The 25,865-nt window shown below is 43.8% G+C and overlaps 1 protein-coding gene across 9 annotated transcripts in view; it reads left to right on the top strand.

Moving 5' to 3' along the window:
* RIPOR2 (RHO family interacting cell polarization regulator 2) overlaps window positions 1-25,865 on the top strand; it is a 445,875-nt gene that overhangs the window by 238,779 nt on the left and 181,231 nt on the right. For all 9 annotated transcript variants that reach the window (XM_069219867.1, XM_069219864.1, XM_069219860.1 and 6 more), the window contains exons 9-12: window positions 6,171-6,214; window positions 6,617-6,742; window positions 13,067-13,215; window positions 22,468-22,597. In XM_069219867.1, the coding sequence (XP_069075968.1) occupies window positions 6,171-6,214; window positions 6,617-6,742; window positions 13,067-13,215; window positions 22,468-22,597 (449 nt within the window). The remainder of the gene's footprint in view (window positions 1-6,170; window positions 6,215-6,616; window positions 6,743-13,066; window positions 13,216-22,467; window positions 22,598-25,865) is intronic.

The raw sequence follows: 25,865 nt of genomic DNA, 5'->3' as shown, positions 1-25,865 counted from the left end.
ATTGGGCTCTGTCAAAGTTGCACCTGCTGGGATGTAAACTTGTTACATACCAGAGTCATCTGGGTGCCAATATGCCCTGCAGACTTTTCTGGCTCTGGCTTCTGACTTGGGGTACCATTTCTCCTGGAAAGACTGTGGAGCCAGCACACATACTATTCTCCCTGAGAATTGAGCTGCACACCGGAAAGTATTTCCATGCAGCCATTTAAAAAATGTTCATCCTTGATATCAGAGATGATCATTCAGTTCTGGCTAGGGAGAAGACAACAGATACAGAGAGCCAGAGTCTTTGAAGGAATTTCAACTTTGCAGCAATCGTCATCCCAGTGGGTAAAATCTTTACCAGATGGCTAGCTAGAGCTAAATCCAAAATATCTGTTAATCACCAATTCATCTGCCTTTACAAGAGGTTCAAGGAAGACCTGCTGGTGCCAAGTTCTCCAGGAGTTCAATGGCTACCTCATTTGGAGATCACCGTGGGCTTCAAACCTAGAGTTGTGTCTCTTCACAGACAATTCCAGGAACGGGGAGGATGCAATTTTCCATAATATTGGGGAATGAATGCTGCATGTAAGAGTTGCCTAGCAGCGTGTGCAAAAGGAAGGTCACTGTGGACATCACAGTTTTAGAACTGCAGCAGCCACTTTCCGTACCTTCAGAATTGAACTGTGAATAATTGGTGATACCAGTGGGCAGATTCCTAACTTCCGAAATGAACCTTCTAGATGGTAAAAAGAGGCCACTTCACAGAACAGGGAGGTCAGAGGGCAATGAGAAAATTGTGGTTAGATAGAATTCCCTCCAGAAAGAGGGCTATAGAAGGTAAGCAATTTGTTTTTCTGATGGGTATTTTTAACCACAGATTCCTCACCTTAGAAAACAGACGAAGGCTGTGCCCCTCCAGATGCAGGGTCTGTGGAGTGGACTCTGACCAAAAAGCCTGACAGGAAGGTGCAAGTGAAGTGTCTTTCCCACTGGACCTGGCTATCAAGGAAATAGTACTTTGTGAAAGTTCACTGATGCGCATGTTCCAGCCTGGCAGGTGTCTGTGTGCCAGGGTAGTGATGGCAGCCTGACCCTGTTGAAATTGGTTGTTGGAATGGGTTTTCAAAGGCATTGCAGTGGATTAATTGCCATTGGTAATAGTTTGATAATGACAGGTAATGGGGGAGGGAGGCAGTGTGCCAGCAGCTGCCACCTCACAAAAAGTACCCAAAAGATGTGTCATCACTAGACCACCAGTTGGGATAACCACGTTTGAAGCTGGATATAGTACTTCACCAGTTGATGTGTAGCTCTGATACTTGTTGCTTAATCAGGCTAGCAGCCAGCTTAGGTCACTTCAACAATGACTGCCTTTGGATTACCTGTGAGTTAATCAATCAGTGGATTTAATAAACTTGTGAAGTACAATTTCTCGATCAAAAATGGTGTGGTCTTACTTTAGTTGCTCATTTGCTTTTATTTTATGCACGTGTGTGAAAGAAATTGGGGTTGTTTTATAGCTATGGGATCCCAGTGATATGCTAGCAACACTACCTTTAGGTCAAAAGGCATTACTATACATATGTTATATAAGCGGCCGTCTCTGGTACCCCATTTAGCTAGATGCCACAAGAACGCACAAAAAGTAGCCATGCAGTACTTTCCAGTGGGTCAGAAGGGCAGCACACAACAAGAAGCATAGTCAGAGCCAAGAGGTCTTGTCTTTGGGGCCTATTGGCTTTGTAGGTTGTTTTTAGTCATGCTGCGCAGCGCTTTCTATGCTGTGCAGCATGGCTAAAGGATTAAAAAGAAAAACTTTGGAAAAGTGGCCAAGTCATTGTGTCATGCACAAGTGCACGCAACATGTACATGACAACAAAATGACGCAGTGCTTTTTTTCTTTTCTTTTTAGTTACTAATCTAATTTCGATCAGTATCTAAAATATAAAAGTAAAAAGTGTGAAGTGTTTTTTAAAAATAAAATGGTTAAAGTGGGTAGGGGAAAAGCAACTGGGGGGGCAGAAGTAACAATGTGGATGTGCAGGGCTGATTGACATCGAGGATGGGAGCAGCAACGGCAGGGGTGTGTGGGGGGGGGGCAGAAGGTACACTGGGTATGCAGAAGGTGCAAAAGGATATGAAGGAAAACAACATGGACCTCTACAGAGAGGGAGCAAATGGACAAAAACAGAGTAATGTGGAGCTGGTGTGGAGAAACAATGGAGCATGAACGCAATATAGGGGCAGTGGGGGAGATGCACAATCTGAGAGAGGAACACCAGAGGCTGCGGAGGAGAAAAGTATATAAGGGAGATCGATGGAAAACACATACACTCTAGTCGGGTGCTTAAACAAAAAGAAAAAAGTAGTGCCTGAAAAGAGAGAAGGGGAAAGACATAGGTAATGTATCCAAGCTCCAGGGGAGTGACAAATGCATGGAGAGGGAGGAAAGCCTACACACTAATGAATGAGAAGAAAGGAAATGTGAGTATCAATGAAGCTAACCAGTGGCAAGCAATGGGTGTGCGGTAAGCCTATTGTAAGACAGCAATATATCTGGTGCAAGACAGCGCATGCGTGGTGTAGCAGGCAAAACCTAACAAGCGTTGGCTCAAAAATGTGCCTTATCGGAGTGAAAAAAAATGCCTTTCACTCATACAGCACCTGAAGGTTAGTAAGAGTGAAGTACGCGTGTCTTGTTCTTGTATCACCTCTTTAGACTGTTATCTGCAAATAATGTAGAGCGCTGCTACGTTGCTATGGAAAATAAATAATATTCAGTTAGTAGGCTGGGTTAATTTTCAGTACTCGACTCGGCACATGCCATTGGTCACCTCTGCTTGAACTGAGCACGGCTCAAGGAGCCCTGCTGACTGGGGCACATGCCCACGAGCTGTGTATGGGCCGGGGAGACTAAAAGACCGCAGCTCTGTTGTCAGTTTCTTTTCCCGCCACCACAACGCTCAAGCATCTACTTCATTGGTGAATTAGCGCCAGTGAATACTCTGCATGTTGGTACTGGCAGAGCACGCGTAGGCCCTGACTTGTTATAGTGAGGGCTGTCATCCAGTCTACCTTTCTCGGTTCAGAAGGATTTCAGCCCCGGTAATCTGATAGGTTGTGTTGGAAGAAGTTACTGGCAGCGTGGTCCCTGGTTTGGAGTGGGTGCCAGCCAACGGCACGTAGCTTTACAATGGAAGCCCTCTGAAGCCTTCTGCTGTTTGACTCGAGAGCAGGATATTAGAAGTGTCCTAAGGGGGCGGGGGGTTGTCTGAAAGAAGCCACAGCGGAAAGAAACGGTAGCTTTTAGGGACACATTATGGCATTTATCTGTGTATAAATTGGATATAGAATAATATTTAGAGCTGAGGGGACACATACTGGAACATGAAGTTAATCTGGACGCAGGAGTGCAGCCGTCGTTATTCAGGAGGCGCAGTGGCACCGGGCCCCAGGAGAGTGAAGTCCCCACTGTACCCCATTTATATTCAGCTTTCAATACCGAGTAACTGGTCGCTCAACCCACTGTCACTTTTGCATCAGGGCCCATAGCACCATTGCTTGGTCACTGTGTGTTGTTTATATCTCAGTTTCTACGTTCTTATGATAACCACATCCAGGCCTCCAGGCAAGATTTTGAAGAGGATGTATTTTCCTCCATACATTTGATATATTCTTTGTCATAATCCATGCTTTCTGTACATCGCGACATTAAGTAAATAAGGACATCTTTCACTGCAATACCCCTCTTCAAATTAGGCACTAAAATGTCAGACTGCCTCCCCGAGGCACATCACTGCTGTTCTCAGTGTTGCAGTGGAAGGTAAGCAGAAATCTGCTGCTCTGTTACTCTCTATTGTTTCTCTCTTTGAAGTAGTTGCCTGACTATAGGTAGTAAAATGACCTTTACAGAACTTATCTGGTAGGCTACGTATATCTCTTGAACTGGCTTTTCATTTTTTATGAACTAAATGACATGCTGTTTTATTTTTCATTCATTGATCGTTCATTAAAATGATAAATGTATAGACGAGGGGTTGAGACTCCCTCCCACATTTCTCTTATCCTCTTGTCCTTCTACTTGTTTGGGCCACCTTTTAACTTTTTAGGTCACATTAATCTCAAATAAACATCCCATTTTCAGCATTTTTTTTTATCTGCCTGCCACTTGTTTTGTAGATTTTTTTTTTTTTTAATTAGAGACTTCAACTCATCCTCTTCTGCCCTTTTCCTCCTGTAAAATTCATCTCACACACTTCCATCTCTTCTTTTTTTTTTTATTTGCAGTGTTTTCCTTAATTTATAACTGTATTTCCTACCCCTATCCACTAACCTACATTTTATCCCTTTCTATCCTGCTTTTCTCCATTTCAGCTTTTCAATGTAATTCTCTTGGGGGTATCAAAGTTCCTTTTTCAGCTTCCCTTGCTCTTTATTCTTACATCATTGGTCTCAGTAGAAATAGATGAAATACTACCTTTTTAAACTTTTTATTTCTGAATTTTATCTATGCATTACAATAAACATGGCAACATATAGTGAATCCAGACATGTAGAATGGGCCAGTGCTACATAAATTGACACTATCTATTCAGATGATGCATCCTCATCTCCTGATCTTTCCCCCTCTTTACCGACCATTAACTTCCTAATAATTTCTGACCAGTCTCTCAGGTCGTCAAAGAGTCTGTCGTCCCTGGGGGCTATTCTCATTCTGAGTTCCACAGCAATGGCCTATTCCAGCAGGTCCCTTTCCCTCAACTCCCCTTCTAGGCCCTAGGGCTGAAGTCATTGCATGGCTAGCCATTGTTTCACTAGCACCATTCCCAATAGCAGCACACATTTAAATCTGATTTTCATTGTCTTGGGTGAAGGTAAAGCATTAAATAGGTAATGCTTAATGGACACATCTACAGACAAGTCAGTAACTAACCATACGTTATGTAATAACAATATTAAAATAGTACCCATGTATTTGCACACACCTCCATGTCATATGTACAAAATCAGCTCAGCTTACCCCCTATCTGGGGCATTCCGACAATCTGGTCGGATAGATTGTAGCCAGCTTCTTTGGGGTCAGGTATGTTTGTTGGAGCAAGTTATAGTGTGCGAGCTGGAAGTTAGCATTACTGGGGACTGACCGTACGTGCTCACAGGTTTGTTTCCGTTCTGCATTTGTAAGAGGCATATCCACGATATTGTCCCAGGTTTGTCTGGCTGGCAGTGGTGGTTTCTTTCTGTCTACCTTTAGCACCTTATCGAGTCTAGATACTGCATGTGTAGCATGTCCTGACTCCAGTATTAAAGTCAATGTTTCTGAGGTGGGGGAGAGTATTGTGGGGAACCCCACCCAAACCCCCCTCATTGTCTATGTCAGTTGAGCTTACTGTAGGAATTGCCCTTGTCCCACTCCTAAGCAGTGCTGAACTTCCAAAAAAGACAGCAAGCTGTCTCCGAAAAACAAACCACTAAATGCGGTACATCGTCACTCCCTCCACTGTACCATTAATGATGAAATGCTTCATATCCTGTATTTTTTGTTAAAAGATCAATTTTCTCGATTCCAATATTTGTATTTAAAATACTAATTTAACATCAGATGGATAATATTTTATACATTATAATCTCAAGACCCAAAATTCAATATAAATTCTATTTGCCAAAATTACTTTTTAGCAGAACTGACTTTCATCAGTCCAGTCTACCTAACTGGTATTTTTAATAATTGGTTTTAAGGATTTTGTGATTTGCCTTATAAATTCTTCTGATTACATGGCTTCACCCCCAAAAAGACAATTCACTATTTTAAACTGTGTTAGGTTTATTTTATGCACAATTCCATGAAACACAACAAATCACTATGCATCAACAATTAACAATTGAACATAAAGTAACAATTTCACATGCTAAACACACAACAGTCCCTCATCCGTAGTGGTATTCGCATACAACAGTGATCGTAAATAATGTGTTTGCTGTTATACATGTTGTCATTCAATCTGCTTTGCAATGCAGTAAAAGTCTCTAATCCATGTCCATTGTCAACGATCATATTAAATTGTAGAACTCACCCTTGGTTCAAGTGTATGGTCTTTTGAGTTTACTAGCTCTGTCTCTCAATCCTCTACATTGCTGAAAACCAATGACTTCTCAAAAGTAATTCAAACCTTCTTTGCTTTCAGGCCTGGCTGGATTTGCTCGTCTTTGTCCAGGAGATCAGTACGAGGTGAGTTGTATCTCAGTGCTCATCTTTGAAAACAATTCTATATACAAAATTGAGTGAATCCAGAGTCTCTGCTCCAGAATTACAAGCAATTTGTGCACCCAAGTTTAATTCCGAGTACCAGGGGAAGACATGAGTAATAAAACAGTCATGATGAGTCGTGGTATATTTTGGGACATTTAAGCTTGCATGCCTGCATATAACGATGACCTGGTAACTCATGCATAATGCTAATTTACACTGCAGACTGGGCTGTGTGCTTGCATTAGAATATGAAATACTGCTCAAGGGGTGTGCATGTGCAGAACAGACCAACCAAGGCTACCCAGCTTCATTCTGTATCAAGACTGTGTTTGGCAAAAGTTAGAAATGTCTGTTAGAGTAAAAAGGACTTCTCACCCCCAGATTTTCATGAGAATTGGTCGCCAGCGGTGGAAACTGAAAGGAAAAATAGAAGTCAATGGCAAGCAAAGCTGGGATGGAGATGAAATATTCTTTCTTGCCCTCATTAACGGACTCATTTCCATTAAGGTAAATATATAATTATTCAGTTGTGCAATCTGAGAAGACAGTAAAGTAGTTTGCAAGGTCGATAAAAGTTGGCTAAAAAAATGTGTAGTTCTTTAATTGATATTAGTACTCACCTTGCTTTCTCTCGTAATAACTGTTTTTACTGCTTCCCAATGTAATTATACTGTTCTCGCCCAACTCTCACTTAACCTGGTGAGCTATCCAAAACTTCACTTGTTTGTAATATGGTTCACCTTGGCTACTACTCTCGATAGCCTCACGACACAGCGACAATGGCGCCTTCCCTGTTAGGAGAGTTAAAGGGTTTGAGAACCGTTTGGTTGGTAGGAAACCCAGAGGACTGGGACACATTTCTGTGTGTGTTTGTACAAATACTTAACACACTGACTGAGTTAAGCCTGCCTGCCCGTGCCAAGCTACCAAAGGGGTGAGCGAGGGTTAACTCAGTGTGATTCTCCTTTACCCTGACTAGAGTGAGGGTCCTTGCTCAGGTTACCATAGGGTAACCTGACTGCCAACCAAAGACCTTATTTCTAAAAACAATTATAGATTATTTTGTCACAAAAGTGATCTTTGTTGCCTATCTCTTAAGTGCAAAATCTAACTACATACAGGGCCAGTGTTTAAAATGGCTCAGTGCTTTGCGATACCACTAAGGTCCTGTGCCATGCACCTTAACTAAAGTAAAATCTGAACCTGCACCAAAACCTTGTCAGCTTCAGGCAATGTTGAGTACTATGCACAAAGGTGAAAGGCCAAGGTTGATCTTCTTAACACCATTGATATTCATCTGCTGAAGATGAAAATAGGGCTCAAACCAAACCCAGGTTTGGTTCACACCTGTTTTGGCTGAAAGAAACACTCTCAAGTAAATACAGGTAAGTCCACATGCTTCTTTTGGTCTCGGGTTCGAGTAGGCAGCTTGGGTCACCACCTTATTGAGTCTATAGTCTGCTCAATACAACAAAGTGTTGACACAATGAAAATCCTCACTTTAACTGTCTACTAAGGAAACTTTTTTAAACTGTAGAAGCCAAGCCAAATTGTTTATATTGTAGACCCAGACTAGTGAGAAAGGCATGACTTCATTACTATCAAATGCAGTTCTCCCGAGTAACAGGTAATTTGTTGCAAGGTGACATAAATTCATTATCCATTGCCACTTCAACTCTGCAATCATATCTGTTTGTTATGCAAACCGTGCTCAATTGTAAAGGTACCTAAGCAGTAGCCATTGGTGGATCGTGAAGAGGGACTTTTGGGCTCCTTCACCCTCATTTGTGGTTTCATGATGTTGTCAGAGGCAGTTTGTTATTTAAGATTTAATTTAATATTGACAATTGCCCGACTTTCACTCTGAGGGATGGTCAAGCAGCCAGGCCCTTTCCTAGGCCCAACGTGCAGAAGCGTGAGTGTGGGCAAGGCTGCGCTGTTGCCAGAATTTGCTAGGCTTACGAACTTGGAGCCCTCATTTCCTCCGAACGCTGGTGCCTTCCCTTTCTTAACTCCTCCTCCTCCTCTTAGAATGCTGATAGCAAACTGCTGGGCCGTTCTTCACTCTAGCAAGGGCTGTATGAAGCTGCATGCACTCAGCGGCAGTTACCCCACCCCTTCCTGCATCATCACAGGGTGGGGTGTGATCAGCAAGCTTCACTGATGACCCCCACTCTGCAACGGGGTTAAGATTAGGGTATTTAGATAGGGTGACCAGACGTCCCGGATTTCCCTGGACAGTCCCGGTTTTTAGAGGACTGTCCCGGTGTCCCGGCACTTCTCTTCATTTTAAACAAATGTCCCGATTTTTGGGACAAAGGTCAAATTATTACATAAATGACCCGATTTTTGGGACAAAGGTCAGATTATCTAGAGAAGCATAAGTTAAAGGTATGCTCTCCTTTAACAGACGCCTAAAAAGTATGCAATAATTAAGTTATTTATTTGTTACTGTCACGCAGCACAGTCCCCTGTCTGCTCTAAGCAGAGATACGGAGTGGGAGGCAGAGAGAAGTGGTTGGGGGCTGGTTGGGGGTATAGAGTGGGAGGTCAAGCCATAGCTATTTTTATATGTATAGTCTTGTAAATGTGTGTGTGTGTTTATAGATATATATAAACACACACATATATAGGCACACATTCACAAAGCTACGCAAAAAAAGGCCAGATATAAAAGTGAGTGTAAAGTAGTTCTTCTATTCCTTCTTTTATGTCTGTCCCGGTTTTTACTTCTCAAAATCTGGCCACCCTATATTTAGACTGAGAGAGCTCTCCCGTGCAGATGGACTTACTTCATGAGCTTTGAATCAAAAGCGCAAAACACTTCAAGAATGTGTAAAGTCTGGTCACGGACTGCGCGTGTTATAAAAACACATGAAGTGATCCTGCAGCCCAGTGACAGCTGGGAATTGTAGGTCGTGACCTGCATATCTAGGACCATTATATTCTCGTTCAGGTAAACTCTCACTTTATGACAGGGCTGTCTGACTATTTTTAGTTCATAAATATTTCTTTTGAGAAAGTTTTGAGTGTTTTCCACAATTGTGAAAAGCTGCATTTCATTACATCAGCTCCTCATCAGTTACTGTTTAATTAATGTTGCTAAGAATTAAGGATAAAAATGAATTTATTGCTGCAAAAAAATCCATTGAAAATCGGCTTTATACAAGCATACCCCAAGATTATTAAGCTTTTAGAGGGTTAGGGCCAGATGTGGGTAGTTCCGATTTTGCGAATCGGAAATTGCGAGTCGGTGCGACTCGCAATTTCCGATTTGCAAAATCAGATGCAGAACGGTGTCTCAGACACCGTCTGCGATTAGCTATGGGGTCGCAAAGACCCATCTCATTAATATTAATGAGGTGGGTCGAATTTTGCGAGTCCCTGCACTCACAGGGATGGTGGCCTGCTGAAGACAGCAGACCTCCATGTCTGTGACTGCTTTTTAAATGAAGCAGTTTTTTATTTTTATTTAGCAGCCCGTTTTCCTTAAATGAAAACGAGTTGCAAAATAAAAAAAATACAGAAACCATTTGGTTTCGTTTTTTCAGAGTAGGAAGTGGTCCATTGGACCACTGCCTGCTCTGCAAAAACATTTTGGGCAACATTCACAAAGGGGAAGGGGTCCCATTGGGACCCTTTCCCTTTTGTGAATGGGTTTCCACCAGTGTGACACTGGTGGTAACTGCGAATTGCTTTGCGACCGCATTCGCGGTCACAAAGCAATTTAGCATAGCGATGCGAGTCGCAAATAGGAAGGGGACACCCCTTCCTATTTGCGAGTCGCATTCACAATTTGCGAGTCGGTACCGACTCGCAAATTGTAAATGTGCATCGCGATGGGCTTTTTGCATGGCGCAAACTGCGATTTTCTCAGTTTGCACCGTGCAAAAATGCTTGCTACATCTGGCCCTTACTGTGGTGAACACAAAAGGACAAAAAGAATGTCAAATTTTAACTCTGCCCTGCAATGCTTTTGTGCAGAAGTGATAGCAGTGCTTAATTTGTAAAATAATAAGTGCCAGGGCCCTCACCAGGAGGCCACTGCAGCTTGCACCATGCATTGCCCCGGTCATCGCTGCCAATAACCGCACCAAAACAACTACTAACCATCTCTTTCCTGCAAGTGTGACAATTCAGACTATTCAGGTCTCCAGTGCTATAGGAACGGCAGGGGAGGGTGGTATTACAATGTAAATTTTATTCATAAACAACCGTTGTTGTGCTCATCTCTAAATTAGATGACCAGCACCACCATGTGGCAGACTGTCATAAATGCTGGTGTTGAGAATTAAGCACCAGTGCTGAGTACCGGAAACAACTAGCTTAAATTAAGCACAGAGATAGTTAGGCGGGTTAAAAAGTACATTGAAACTGCCAAATTCAATATGTGCTTCTCTAAAGAGGTGCAGTTATGAGGCATACAATTTTGTAGGCAATACTGAAATGCATTTGTAATTACTGCAGGTTTTTAATTTTTAAATAAGGTTCATTAATATGAAAAATGGCGTAATTAGGATGGATAGTGTCATTGCATTGTGAAGTACTCTCATTCTCAATTCCTTCTTTTGCATGTTCTTTCACTCTGTTGAAATAAGTACACATTGCCCACACGAGCAGAGTAAACCTAAATCTGATGTAAAGCATCAAAACCTTCACTGACAAAGCTACTAAATGAGCACAGATGATCACAAATGGCTTCACGTCAAACTGGGTAACTTCCCACCCCACACCACCTAATAGCAAAGACCAGCGTGCCTGAGCTGGGACAATGCTGATCACTGAGGTACTCTAACTGGTGATTTTGCCATGTTCTCTCTGGTAGGTATGATTTCATGTATGTTACTCTCTCACGTACCTGAGTCCATTCCTGAGGCCTTTCCAGTCATGCACATCACATACCTCTGCCTCTACCTGCCCCTCATTCTCACCCTCTCTTTCCTCTCACCCCATCCCTTCTCTATCCTGCTGCCTCAAGGGGTCTCTCTTTCTGTCTTCTTGCCCCTACCCTACTCTGCCTTTGCTCTTTCTAGTGCACTCACTTTACCCTCACCTGTCTCTTACTGCACAACAAATAATAACACAGATCTATTTCTGTTATAAGGATTTGCAACACATGACACATCCAGGGACCATGAGATATGCAACAGTGGTCTTGGACAGAAGAGTTACCTATCACAGGGTTAATTGCACACTCATTGCACACTTACCTTGCATTGCATCAGGCAGGTGTGCCTCTTAGGGCTATGTGTACATACAGATATACTAGCATTACAAGACTTGGACAGCATAGTTAGCTCCTAATTGAGGCCACATACACGCGCTAGCATACTAACACTGAGGACCTTGTACACCAGGACTATAGTATAAGGGCTGCTTCCATGCACAGAACCCATTAACGCCATATGCTTGGGACAGCAGAGCTATCTCCCCAATAGCAGTGTGAACTGCATGCACAGTGCACTCTAACTGTTAAGGTGTTGAAGAGCAGAACTATTTCCTAAAGTTCTGAATGCATGTATGGTGTTCACTGAGTTAACCATAAAGCTTCTGATAGATAGTCTATCTCTCTGCCAGCTAGTTGCCCACTCTGTGCACAATAAACATCGCTGGACTTGGACAGCAGGCCTCTTCAGCAAGAGTGGTATTTGCTGGTACAGTTCACACTAAAGTTCACCAGCAGCTCTATACTAGAGTCTTACTTAACAAACCATCCCATGGAATGCTGCGATAAATTTAGAATGCACCAACAACAAGGTGATGGATGGAATGCTTGGATTAATCTCAGACACTGGCAATCACATAGGGCCACATCCAAATCCATTGTTTTTTCCAAGACGTGGGTCCCAGGCTCACTGTGCCCCTGGAACCAACCTATACATGGCTGAAGAGTCCTAATAGGGTGAAACTGGTCTTGGGTTGCTTGCGTTCCGGTTCAGGGAGGACCTAGCTTGACAGTTTGGGCTGGACTGTTCCCAGGAGGAGCAGGGTGAAGACTGATTTGCATATGGCTGGGTCTAAGCTGAGGTGACATGGTGCTAAAGTATAATAGATTGGGATGCTGCCCGAACAGTTGTGAGTGGCTGAGAATAATACACGCAATCCATCCATTACGTTGTTATTCTTGCATTAAATTAAGAATGGCCAGGAGTACAAGGGTACACGCAAGAAAAAGAGGAGGGGATGAGATGCTCTTAGTAGGTTGGACATAATTGTGGTGGGCCAGTGACAGTGGATTGGAGAATATCTTTAATTTTCAAATGATCGCGACCTCGTTTAAAACCAAAAATCAGATGGGCTAAGATAATTTAGTTGAGGAAGAGCCGGTGTGCAATGATTACCTGCCATGAGTTTGTATGAACACGTCAGGCACACTGTGAAATGTAAAAGGATAGGAATGGGTTTAGTCTGTGAGGTGATAATTGTTAATTTTCTGCTTGTTATTTTATTAGTGTTTGTGAAAATGTTTTAATTATTATGTTTTCTCTCGTGAACCCTTACTCGGTTAATTTGCACAATGCTTGCATGGTAAAATTCAGTTATGAAATTATGCCCTGGCACTTTTTTTTTAGTTCACCAGCCATCACTGGCAGTAGCACTAGGTGTATGTCATCTGGCGAACCCATCTAGAGTAACCTAGTATAGAAAACTCCGGAACACTAGCCCAGCACTTAACCACTTCTTCTACCCTCCTGTTTGCTGCTAGTGCCCGGAGCCTGGTTGTTCTGCAAGTTGTGTGTGCTCCATGTATTCCTTGGCTCACTTGCTCACATCCTAAGAAAATATTTCGGCAAGCAAAAAGTGGTTTCATTGCGACTATCTTTTTTCTAGGTCACAGAGCTCAAGGGGCTGGCCACCCACATCCTGGTGGGAAGTGTAACCTGTGAAACGAAGGACCTCTTTGCAGCAAGACCTCAAGTAGTGGCTGTCGACATAAATGACTTGGGGACTGTAAAACTGAATCTTGAAGTTACTTGGTAGTAAGTAGAACATTCTGCAACTGAATACCATATCCATCGGTGGGTAGAAATAGGCAACAATGGGAGATATGTAAAGCTACATATAAGATCAGTGTACAGAATAATCTGGCAACCCTTTAGACTAAGGGACACTTGCTTTCTCCTATCACTCTTCACCTTATGCGGGCTCAACTGTATCAACAGAGGTTGTTCTTTGTTGATGCACTGGGACCACAGTGCTGATGCATTCCAACTTGATGGCCAAATACTCCACTCCAGCACTAGACTCTCACAGCATAGCAAGGTCAAGCAGCTAAGACTTGGCTACCCAAGGAGGTAGTGTAGGATTAGACTCTCAGAATACAGTGCACAGTAGCAGTTAATAAGGTGAAAATCCGATGAGCTCTTTACTTTAAAAATAAAAATATCTTTAAATACATGCAAGATTAATAAACCGCACATAAAAGTATGATACATAGTGAAAACCAAAATTGTCTACTACCTTTTGGGTCTGAGATCCGCCCTTAACAGTTTCAAACCTACTAACAGCTAAAATACAAGTTAACATTGGATCTCGTGGTGCATGTTAGTATATGGTTCATGCCTTGGAGGTCTGTGTATATGCTCGGAAGAACCAGAAGGTACCTTACAAGCGTTCAGTTACCTTTCTAAATCTAAAGTACGTTTTTTGGGACTTTCGATCATTTAGATTTTGTTTCAGTATGAGTTTGTAATAATAGCAGTGCATATGTTGTGAACTCAGAAAACACTTGCTGCAAATGGAATGGAAACCAGAAACCAAGGAACAAGGTGCCTAGACTTTAAAAGAAAACAAAACAACGTTGGTGGGCTTCCTGGTGATGTCTGGTGATGGTGGCCTGGTGTGTGGTCACAAGTACCAAGTGATGGAGCCCAGTCAACTATTGTCCAAAGTCCAGTAGCCACTAGACAACTCCTTGCATACTGCAGTAGGAAAGGTTGCTGGTTCTCCCATGAAGTCCATTATGGTGCTGATTGTGGTAAAGGACTGTACCTCAGGACCCACATGTTGAAGTCATGGTCAAGTAGGAGGAACGTGCAGGCCTATGGGGAGAGTTGGGTGCAGGTGTTGTGGCCTCTCCAGGGCCCATATGGTGTTGTGCTGTAGATTTAGCTTCCTCTGCATCTGGCTGGGTGACTTGTGTTACCAGAAAGTCACTGTCCAATGATCCATTTGCAAAGGCTCTTCTCGTCAGCTGTGCTCAGCTCTTCTTGACAACCAATCACTCCTGCTGGTACTCACAGTCCAATTTCTCATGCAGGCCTTTCCTCCACACAGGTCTGTAGTAGCAATGGCTCCACAGACTTACCTGAACTTTTTCCCAGTCCTAGGGGAGAGCAGCAATTCACAGCGGTTCCACTACTTAATCTTGCTCAACTTACATCCAGCATTGATGAGCAGGACTGTCTTTGATGTTAAGAGGTAAATATTGAACATTGCACTGGTCGCAGGGACCAGTCTGTGTTTATCCTTGGTGCTTAAGACCGTCCAATCAGATGATCTGCAGTTTTCAGTTCTTAAGAGTACCCTCCAATCGTGTGGGTGGGGGTATGTTATGAATGGCACAACTCCTACAACATCAACTTGTGCGCAGGCCATGCAAGTTGAATGCCAACCCTGAGGGCGACTTGAGCTTGCTCTACTACTTTGTGTAATGGCACCAGATAGGATGCCATCACCTAGAGGAATTCAGATCTTGGATATTAATCAGTGCAAGTTTGACATTTGCAGGAATTGTGGCTATTTCAAAGGATCATTGAGCTACCTCTCTCACCAACACAAGCACATGGTTTTGGTGAGAGGGATAAGAGATTGTCTACAAGCAGGCTTAGATGCATGGCATGAGGCCTGTGCAGCATTAAATAAAGTAGCCCTCTCTTTAGGCAGTCTAATGGACCCTATCATTCACCCCTATGCGTACAGGCATGGAATCACACCTGCATGCATGTCTACATTTATGGCTGCAGTTAAACTCCATACATATGCTAGGCAATATAAAGTCAACAGTCTCCAGTTATGGATGTCCACATACCCATCTTCAGCAGGAAAGACCCAGCTTCTCTTCTTTCCACAAGGCCAAAGGTTAAATAGACAGATCATCACTATCGATTATGCTGTTACTACTGCCAGTCCACCCGTAGCCTGGGTTTATGGAAAGGGTTGTCACTCTCTAGAAGGTGTGTGCACCTTTGATGTGTTGTAGTTATCAAATGAGGAGAACCCTCACTATACTTGATTGGTTGTTGAGACCACAGGTGGAAAGGAACACATGGTTATCCAGAAACATACAAGGCCAGGTTAGCAGAGCTAATCTAAACCAGTCAGAAGTCTTTAGTCCCAACAAGTACTGACAGCTAAGTTCGATGGCATCTGTCGCTGTAGATACGCATGTTCTGCAATAGCTCGCCATCTGGTGTTGGGCCGGAGTGTTACAAGTTGTTTTTCTTCGAAGAAGTCTTTCGAGTCACGGGACCGAGTGACTCCTCCTTTTGTCTCCATTGCGCATGGGCGTCGACTCCATCTTCGATTGTTTTTTTTCCGCCATCGGGTTCGGACGTGTTCCTGTCGCTCCGAGTTTCGGAACGGTAAAAATAGTTAATTTCGGAAGATTTTCGTCGGTATTGTTGCGTTCGGGATCGGCGTACTTAGATTCAACACCGCATCGAAGATCGAAGAGCTCCGGTGCCCTTCTGGGTAGTTTTTTCTATCCTCCGTCGGGGCCTGGTCGGCCCGACCGCGTGCTGAGGAACGCCGATGGAACGGACCCCGTTCCGTTTCTGCCCCAAATGCCACAATAAATACCCCTACACAGACCAACACTTGGTCTGCAACCTGTGCCTGTCACCTGAGCACAGCGAAGACACCTGCGAGGCCTGTCGTGCGTTCCGGTCCCGAAAAACACTCCGAGACCGTCGAGCCAGAAGACTTCAAATGGCGTCCGCACCGACAGCCCAACGGGAGTTCGAGGAACAGGAAGAAGAAGGTACCTTCTCGATCCAAGACTCAGACTCCGAAGGATTCGACGACACACAAACCGTGAGTAAGACGTCGAAAACCACACAAAGAAACATTTACAAGGCCCAGGGGACGCCACTGCCACCAGGCCATGGCTCCACCCATAAATTCGGTGACCGACCGTCGGCACCGAAAAAGGCCCAAACAGTGCCGAGATCGTCCGACTCCGGTCGAGACACCGGCACGTAGCCTTCTCGGGACCGAGAAAGTGCTGGAGACAAGCCTCGACACCGAGATGCCGGTGTGGACACGGCTCGACGCCGAGACAGCGGCACCGAAACAGATCGACGCCGAGAGGTTTCGGCCCCGAAAAGGAAAAAAGTCACCTCGGAGCCGAAAAAACACGCAGACAAAGTTTCGACGCCGAAACAAACTGCAAGCGACCCAGCTTCAGGCTCTTATACAGAAGAGCACTCGCTAACCTCCCAAATGCAAAAGCATAGGTTTGAGGAAGAGCTACAAGCAACTGATGTGGACCATACGCAAAAGCGTATCTTCATTCAGCAGGGGACAGGAAAAATAAGCACCCTTCCCCCCATTAGGAGAAAGAGAAGGTTGGAGTTCCAGACGGAACAAGCACCACAACCAAAAGTGGTTAAAAGAATTACACCACCACCCTCTCCTCCGCCCGTGATTAACGTTTCACCAGCACAAACTCCATCTCACTCCCCAGCTCACACCACCATGAGCCAGGGTGACCAAGATCAGGACGCATGGGACCTATACGACGCCCCAGTGTCAGATAACAGCCCGGAGGCCTACCCTACAAAGCCATCTCCACCAGAAGACAGCACCGCGTACTCTCAGGTGGTGGCTAGAGCAGCACAATTTCATAACGTAAGCCTCCACTCAGAACAGGTCGAGGATGATTTCTTGTTCAACACACTCTCCTCCACCCACAGCTCCTACCAAAGCCTGCCTATGCTCCCTGGTATGCTCCGGCACGCAAAAGACATATTTAAGGAGCCGGTCAAAAGTAGGGCAATCACACCAAGGGTGGAAAAGAAGTATAAGCCGCCTCCTACGGACCCGGTTTTCATCACTACACAGCTGCCACCAGACTCTGTCGTTGTAGGAGCAGCTAGGAAAAGGGCCAACTCTCACACATCTGGAGATGCACCACCCCCAGATAAAGAAAGCCGCAAGTTCGATGCAGCTGGTAAAAGAGTCGCAGCACAAGCTGCAAACCAGTGGCGCATCGCGAACTCCCAGGCACTACTTGCGCGCTATGACAGAGCCCACTGGGACGAGATGCAACATCTCATTGAACATCTGCCCAAGGACTTCCAAAATAGGGCGAAACAAGTGGTTGAGGAGGGACAGACCATCTCCAACAACCAGATACGTTCCTCCATGGACGCTGCAGATACAGCTGCACGGACAATTAATACATCTGTAACTATCAGACGGCATGCATGGCTCCGAACGTCTGGATTTAAACCAGAGATTCAACAAGCAGTTCTCAATATGCCTTTTAATGAAAAAGAACTGTTCGGTCCAGAAGTGGACACAGCGATTGAGAAACTCAAAAAAGATACGGACACTGCCAAAGCCATGGGCGCACTCTACTCCCCGCAGAGCAGAGGGAATTACAGCACATTCCGTAAAACGCCCTTTCGAGGGGGGTTTCGGGGTCAAAGCACACAAGCCAGCACCTCACAAGCAACACCGTCCACTTACCAGGGACAGTATAGAGGAGGTTTTCGGGGACAATATAGAGGAGGGCAATTCCCTAGAAATAGAGGGAGATTTCAAAGCCCCAAAACCCCTACTACTAAACAATGACTCACATGTCACTCACCCCCTCCACACAACACCAGTGGGGGGAAGAATAGGTCATTATTACAAAGCATGGGAGGAAATCACTACAGACACTTGGGTTCTAGCAATTATCCAACATGGTTATTGCATAGAATTTCTACAATTCCCTCCAAACATACCACCAAAAGCACAAAATTTAACAACACACCATTCCAATCTCCTGGAGATAGAAGTGCAGGCACTATTGCAAAAGAATGCAATCGAATTAGTGCCAAACACACAAATAAACACAGGAGTTTACTCACTGTACTTTCTGATACCAAAGAAGGACAAAACACTGAGACCAATCCTAGACCTCAGAGTAGTGAACACTTTCATCAAATCAGACCACTTCCACATGGTCACACTACAAGAAGTATTGCCATTGCTAAAACTACACGACTACATGGCAACTTTAGACCTCAAGGATGCTTATTTCCATATACCAATACACCCATCGCACAGGAAATACCTAAGGTTTGTATTCAAAGGAATACATTACCAATTCAAGGTACTGCCTTTCGGATTAACAACCGCACCAAGAGTCTTTACCAAATGTCTAGCGGTAGTCGCTGCACACATAAGAAGGCAGCAAATACATGTGTTCCCATATTTGGACGACTGGCTAATCAAGGCCCACTCGTTCATACAGTGCTCAAATCACACAAATCAGATCATACAAACCCTCTTCAAACTCGGGTTCACCGTCAATTTCACAAAATCCAAAATTCTGCCACGCAAGGTACAACAATACCTGGGAGCCATAATAGACACATCAAAGGGAGTAGCCACTCCAAGTCCACAAAGAATTCAAAATTTCAACACCATCATACAACGCATGTATCCAACACAAAAGATACAGGCAAAGATGGTATTACAACTCCTAGGCATGATGTCATCATGCATAGCCATTGTCCCAAACGCAAGACTGCACATGAGGCCCTTACAACAATGCCTAGCATCGCAGTGGTCTCAAGCACAGGGTCACCTTCTAGATCTGGTGTTAATAGACCGCCAAACTTACCTCTCGCTTCTGTGGTGGAACAACATAAATTTAAACAAGGGGCGGCCTTTCCAAGACCCAGTGCCACAATACGTAATAACAACAGATGCTTCCATGACAGGGTGGGGAGCACACCTCGATCAACACAGCATACAAGGACAATGGAACGTACATCAAACAAAACTGCATATCAATCACCTAGAACTTCTAGCAGTTTTTCAAGCACTAAAAGCTTTCCAACCAATAATAGTTCACAAATACATTCTCGTCAAAACAGACAACATGACAACAATGTATTATCTAAACAAGCAGGGAGGGACGCACTCCACGCAGTTAAGCCTGCTAGCACAAAAAATTTGGCATTGGGCAATTCACAACCAAATTCGCCTAATTGCACAGTTTATACCAGGGATACAAAATCAACTCGCAGACAATCTCTCTCGAGATCACCAACAGGTCCACGAATGGGAAATTCACCCCCAAATTCTGAACACTTATTTCAAACTCTGGGGAACACCTCAGATAGACTTGTTTGCGACAAGGGAGAACGCAAAATGCCAAAACTTCGCATCCAGGTACCCACACAAACAATCCCAAGGCAATGCCCTATGGATGAACTGGTCAGGGATATTTGCTTACGCTTTTCCTCCTCTCCCTCTCCTTCCTTACCTGGTAAACAAACTCAGTCAAAGCAAACTCAAACTCATATTGATAGCACCAACTTGGGCAAGGCAACCCTGGTACACAACGCTGCTAGACCTCTCAGTGGTACCCTGCACCAAATTGCCCAACAGGCCAGATCTGTTGACACAGCACAACCAAAAGATCAGACACCCAGATCCAGCATCGCTGAATCTAGCAATCTGGCTCCTGAAATCCTAGAATTCGGGCACTTACAACTTACCCAAGAATGTATGGAAGTCATAAAACAAGCAAGAAGGCCATCCACCAGGCACTGCTATGCAAGTAAATGGAAGAGGTTTGTTTGCTACTGCCATATTAATCAAATACAACCATTACACACAACTCCAGAACATGTAGTGGGTTACTTGCTTCACTTACAAAAATCTAACCTAGCTTTCTCTTCCATTAAGATTCACCTTGCAGCAATATCTGCATACCTGCAGACTACCTATTCAACTTCCCTATATAGAATACCAGTCATTAAAGCATTCATGGAGGGCCTTAGGAGAATTATACCACCAAGAACACTACCTGTTCCTTCATGGAACCTAAATGTTGTCCTAACTAGACTTATGGGTCCACCTTTTGAACCCATGCACTCCTGCGACATACAGTTCCTAACCTGGAAGGTGGCATTTCTCATCGCCATTACTTCCCTGAGAAGAGTAAGCGAGATTCAGGCGTTTACTATACAGGAACCTTTTATACAACTACACAAAAATAAAGTCGTCCTAAGGACCAATCCTAAATTTTTGCCAAAGGTTATTTCACCGTTCCATCTAAATCAAACAGTGGAACTTCCAGTGTTCTTTCCACAGCCAGATACCGTAGCTGAAAGGGCACTACATACATTAGATGTCAAAAGAGCATTAATGTATTACATTGACAGAACAAAGAACATCAGAAAGACTAAACAACTCTTTATTGCATTTCAAAAACCTCATGCAGGAAACCCAATTTCAAAACAAGGTATAGCCAGATGGATAGTTAAATGCATCCAAATCTGCTACCTTAAAGCTAAACGACAGCTGCCCATTACACCAAGGGCACACTCAACCAGAAAGAAAGGTGCTACCATGGCCTTTCTAGGAAACATCCCAATGCAAGAAATATGTAAGGCAGCCACATGGTCTACGCCTCACACATTCACCAAGCACTACTGTGTAGACGTGTTATCCGCACAACAAGCCACAGTAGGTCAAGCTGTATTAAGGACATTATTTCAGACTACTTCCACTCCTACAGGCTGATCCACCGCTTTTGGGGAAATAACTGCTTACTAGTCTATTGCAGAACATGCGTATCTACAGCGACAGATGCCATCGAACTGAAAATGTCACTTACCCAGTGTACATCTGTTCGTGGCATCAGTCGCAGTAGATTCGCATGTGCCCACCCGCCTCCCCGGGAGCCTGTAGCAGTTTGGAAGTTACCTTCAATTATCTATATATGTATCATCTCAACCTTAAATAGGTGCATACTTAGTCACTCCATTGCATGGGCACTATTACTACAATTCAACTCCTACCTCACCCTCTGCGGGGAAAAACAATCGAAGATGGAGTCGACGCCCATGCGCAATGGAGACAAAAGGAGGAGTCACTCGGTCCCGTGACTCGAAAGACTTCTTCGAAGAAAAACAACTTGTAACACTCCGGCCCAACACCAGATGGCGAGCTATTGCAGAACATGCGAATCTACTGCGACTGATGCCACGAACAGATGTACACTGGGTAAGTGACATTTTCATTATCACACTTTTACTTTTGCCAGACATTGGGTACCCATACCACCCAAAGAACTGTGTAAAACATTTAGGTCAGCCATCTAATGTCAAATGCTAAACAACATACACAATGTAATAAAACTGGCATACTCAACATACTGATTAAACACCTCCACAAAACTAAATCAGACTGTTTTGTAATGACAATGCTTGCAAAGTCATGACTACGAAGGGTGCTGGAATGCCTTACTAATGCCTTTTTGTGTGCTATGCATGTGTTAATTAACAATAACAGTGGCATGAAACAACAAGCATTTTCAATGCAACGGGTCTCGCATTACTTGAGTTAGAACTATTAGCGCGATCGCCTTATGTAAAATGCAGCGCGATTGCGCTGCGTGGAAAATAAACAGATAAAGTAGTCCAGACACCATGCTGAAAACATCGAGCCTCGTATGTTTTTAGTAGTTTACCGGTGCTGTGTAGGTGGGCTAAACACCGGAAAAGGTATGCCTTTCACAAATGAAAACAAGCGGATTTTAAAAGGCAAGGCCACGAACCAATGTAAGTGACTGACGTGGCATGGGCGTGGTTGGAAGCCCAAAGAGAGATTACAGAATGGGACGGAGCGATTTGCGCTCACCTATAAAAACCACAGAGTCCAGTAATGTTGAATCCCAAAGTCTGCGGCCCATGCATCATGTAAGAGGGACCCAATAAGAAGAGCTGAGTCAATGTTCATAATACATTTTAAACCGAAAGGGAAATAAAAAATCTTTACGGATACGGCATTTAAAGAGCACTAGTTTATATTTTGAATGCAGCCTTTAGCTGATAAATTAGATATGTATAGTGTTGCCCATCCAACCATAACCTTCTAGACCACATCAAGTGATTGCATTATTTGTACACTCCTATTGCAAAGCAAGCATGTTGAAATTTTAAGTGGATCATGTGATGTGCCTTGCTCTCCTGCTGCCTGAGAAAATCTGTTTTGTTTTACAGTCCCTTTGATGTTGAGGACCTCTCCCCATCCACGGGAAATGTCAACAAAACGTCGGCAGTCCAAAGAAGGGTGTCTGTATACAGCCAAGGCACTCCAGAAACTCCAACCTTCAAGGATCACTCGTTCTTCGTAAGTCTCATTGACGGCATCCTTTTCACTTTTATAATTGATGAGTGGCTGTAAGTTGGAGAATGTAGAAAGGTAAATAGTTGTCAAGTCTGGCAGGTTCTGCTGAAGTACTCCTGAAAGTACTACTCTGCTTTGGCTAATTGCTGTTTCCCTATTTATACAATTACACAGAATTATTTCTAAAACACAGGGGAATAATATTGCAATTGCACCATGATGGGGATACATTCGGGGAACAAGTATAAACAATCAATGGGATATTGTAAAAAACAGTAAAAGACTCTGTTGTTTAACACCTTCTATTATAATGATGCAAGGCGGTCCTTTATGTCTAAGGGTACCTTCTCCAAGTCTGTCCATCTTGCAGAGACTTGTAGCGGTGTTGCGCCCTCCGCTAGTTCCCAAGACATGCATTCTGTTTTCTAGAAAGGAATGTTGTATCATGTTTCTTGAGCTCCAGGTTCTGCGAAATTAGAAGACAAATATTTTGCAAATCTCTCTACAGCAAATTTTGTGCCCGTCTGGCAGCTAATTTCAGGTATCTCTGGTGTAATGTTGCACTGAACTGTAGAACAACCCTAGCCATGTTCCTCTGGGTTGATACCCCAAAAGGGGTGAGGTGGTCAGAGATCCATAGCCTCCAAATTTCTGAATCCCACTATGGTGTTGCAGGATTCTTTTCTGTTGATGTAGATGATGGAGGTAATGAAGTTGGAGAACAGAGTTGCGCTCCCCAGAATATCCCGTGGCAGGTGGTATTTCTGAATTTTAAAGTGTCATCCCCTCTTGAAAGTATCCTTATCAGGAAAAAAACACCTGTTGAAACAGGCAGAAGAAGTTAGGAAGAATAATGTTGTTTTGGAAAGATTGCAGATCCTTAAATTCTTTCTACTAAAAGGTAAAACAGTTGAATTCCAAGAAAACAAATATTGGATATTAAATATAGTTTTCCACTTAAAACTTTCTCTGTGGTGTTTCAAGTGGTCATCTATTTTTTTCACTATACAAAAAGCATTTGCTGATAGAAATGTTACACAAAAATAGTTTTTTCACTTTAAAGCAGAAGGAATTGTGGATATTCATACATTTCGCTAAAACATGGGAAACTAATGGGTTTATATATCAGCTCCAAATAAAAAACATACTTTTCCTTCACTCAACAGCAATGAAAATTAGTGATCAGTTCCCCAGGATATGTGTTTTTTCCAGATGGCTTATGTTATTCCTTATGGCTCTATCTACTCTCTTTAAAGCTGGACAAATGTAAGGCCATTGGAATTATGTGGCAGGGGTTGACCAAATCATACTGCAAGAAAAGACAAATTATGCAGCACACTGAAGCACATTTTATGGCAGTATTACTTCACTATTTTGTCACATTTATGCTGTCTCAGCAGAGGTTTCACCATAATAGTGTAGGTTGATACCTAAGTACAGCAATTGGAAAGGAAAGGGAGACCACTACAATTCCATTCTGCTGCAGCAGGTGAAAGCTATGCCGGGTCCTCTGCAGGGGCCTCACCTATCCTCATGCTTTCTCACCTTTACCCAAATCAGAGGTTTCCCCTATTCTCTTGGGCTAGACGCCTTCCTCCTCGTCATCCTCTTCCTCCTGCAATGGATGAGGAGGACGTCTCCACACTACCAGATCTTGAACTATCCAGTACTATCGGCCACCCTTAGATAAGGAAGTCTTCTCTAACTTGCCCATGCTTTTTAGTGGGCCACCTTTTCCTCCCGCACCTGGTATGGAGACTCCCTCACTAATCTTTCACATACTCTGGTAGGATGGCGCACTGATCAGCGGGTTACACCATTCTATATCTACCATATTGCCATGGTATCTGTTAAGCACCCCATCCCAGTAGGATATGCTTCTAAGTTCCTCTAACCCCATTTGGAACCCAGAACAGCCATTTAAAAGAAACTGGAAGTGTGTGGCAACCTGACTGGCACCTTTTGTTTACTAATTTGTGGTCCTTTTGAACAGGCCACAACTCATTCAGCATAGGTGGGACATTAAAGCCGTCTTCCTGTAGCTCCATCCAGAAGGGCTCACAGCAGACACCATGGGTAGAGACTCTACATTTGCAGACGTTGTCTGGACTGGCCTCTGTTTGAATAGGGCCCATGATGTACCAAAAATGAGTGCTTTTATATAAGCTCTGGGCTCTCCTTAGCACCACCCTTCTTGGCCCCTGGCTGTTTATGCCACCAATGCAGTTTAAGGTTCGGGTGATAACTAAAAGCTATGGTCATCGTGCTTTTTCCAGTTGGTTTAAAAAATAATTGGGTGTACAGCACCTTTCTTTAACAAACAACAACAAAGCAAGACAGAATAAATAAAGCTTTGATGGGATGTGTATGACCATGTACCGTGTGCGTATGTTTGTAGGACTTTGTATCTGAGGTGGGCAATTTAACTTGTTGGAAGTTTCAACTGGGAGGGCAGGTGATTGAACCCCCAAGGTCTGTACTTGATGTTACTTAAACAGGTGTAATGCTAGTAGCAGAAATGTGAGGGGTTTCAGCCTCTTCCTAATTTAAGTCTTTCTGTGGACGCATAGTGTACTTTGAATAGGACAGAGCCAAGACGTTCTCGCCATTGCTCCGTTACCTTCGATTTGACGGTGTCAATGCTTTTAGAAGCCCCCATTGTTCTTGTAAAAGGACAGTATTGAGACTTTGAACAGGGGTGTCATGCCCTGAGGCAGACAGCTGTTCTCAGCAAAGTTGTTTAAGTTTCCGTGGTCCACGAGTAGCACTTTTAGCAGAGCTATCACACTTTCATTGGGACAGAATGGACACACCTTTGCACCTTTGCAGGGCTGCTGTATTTAAAGTGGGACTGGATTGTCAGCAGGGCTGCTCTGTATTTAATAGTTGTGTACCTGCACAGCACAACACTACTACCACAACCCACGGAAGAGCCCTCATAATTTCAATAGAATAGTATTACCACATTTTTAAAGAGATGCTATGGAATTGCATCTGAACTGCTCAGCATGGCTGCTTTTCTTTTAAACGGACTCTGTCAGGACATCTCAGCAAACATGACATAAACGCAATGGTATACTACCAGAATGTCTGAGCGGGACCGTTTTTCTTTCAATAACGCAATACTGACATCTGTTGGACAATTCCACAGACAGCAGTGTTGGAGTGGGCGTGGACATGGAGTGTACACTTTCCTTCCACACTCCTAAGCAAGTCTGACCGATCACGATATGATCCTCAGTGGAGCAGGCAACAGCGGTGCAGACTTCTC

This window comes from Pleurodeles waltl, chromosome 2_2 (genome assembly GCF_031143425.1).
Source record: "Pleurodeles waltl isolate 20211129_DDA chromosome 2_2, aPleWal1.hap1.20221129, whole genome shotgun sequence".
NCBI classification, from domain to species: domain Eukaryota; kingdom Metazoa; phylum Chordata; class Amphibia; order Caudata; family Salamandridae; genus Pleurodeles; species Pleurodeles waltl.
Note: the sequence above shows the minus strand (reverse complement) of the source record. Positions and strands in the feature narration are given on the sequence as shown.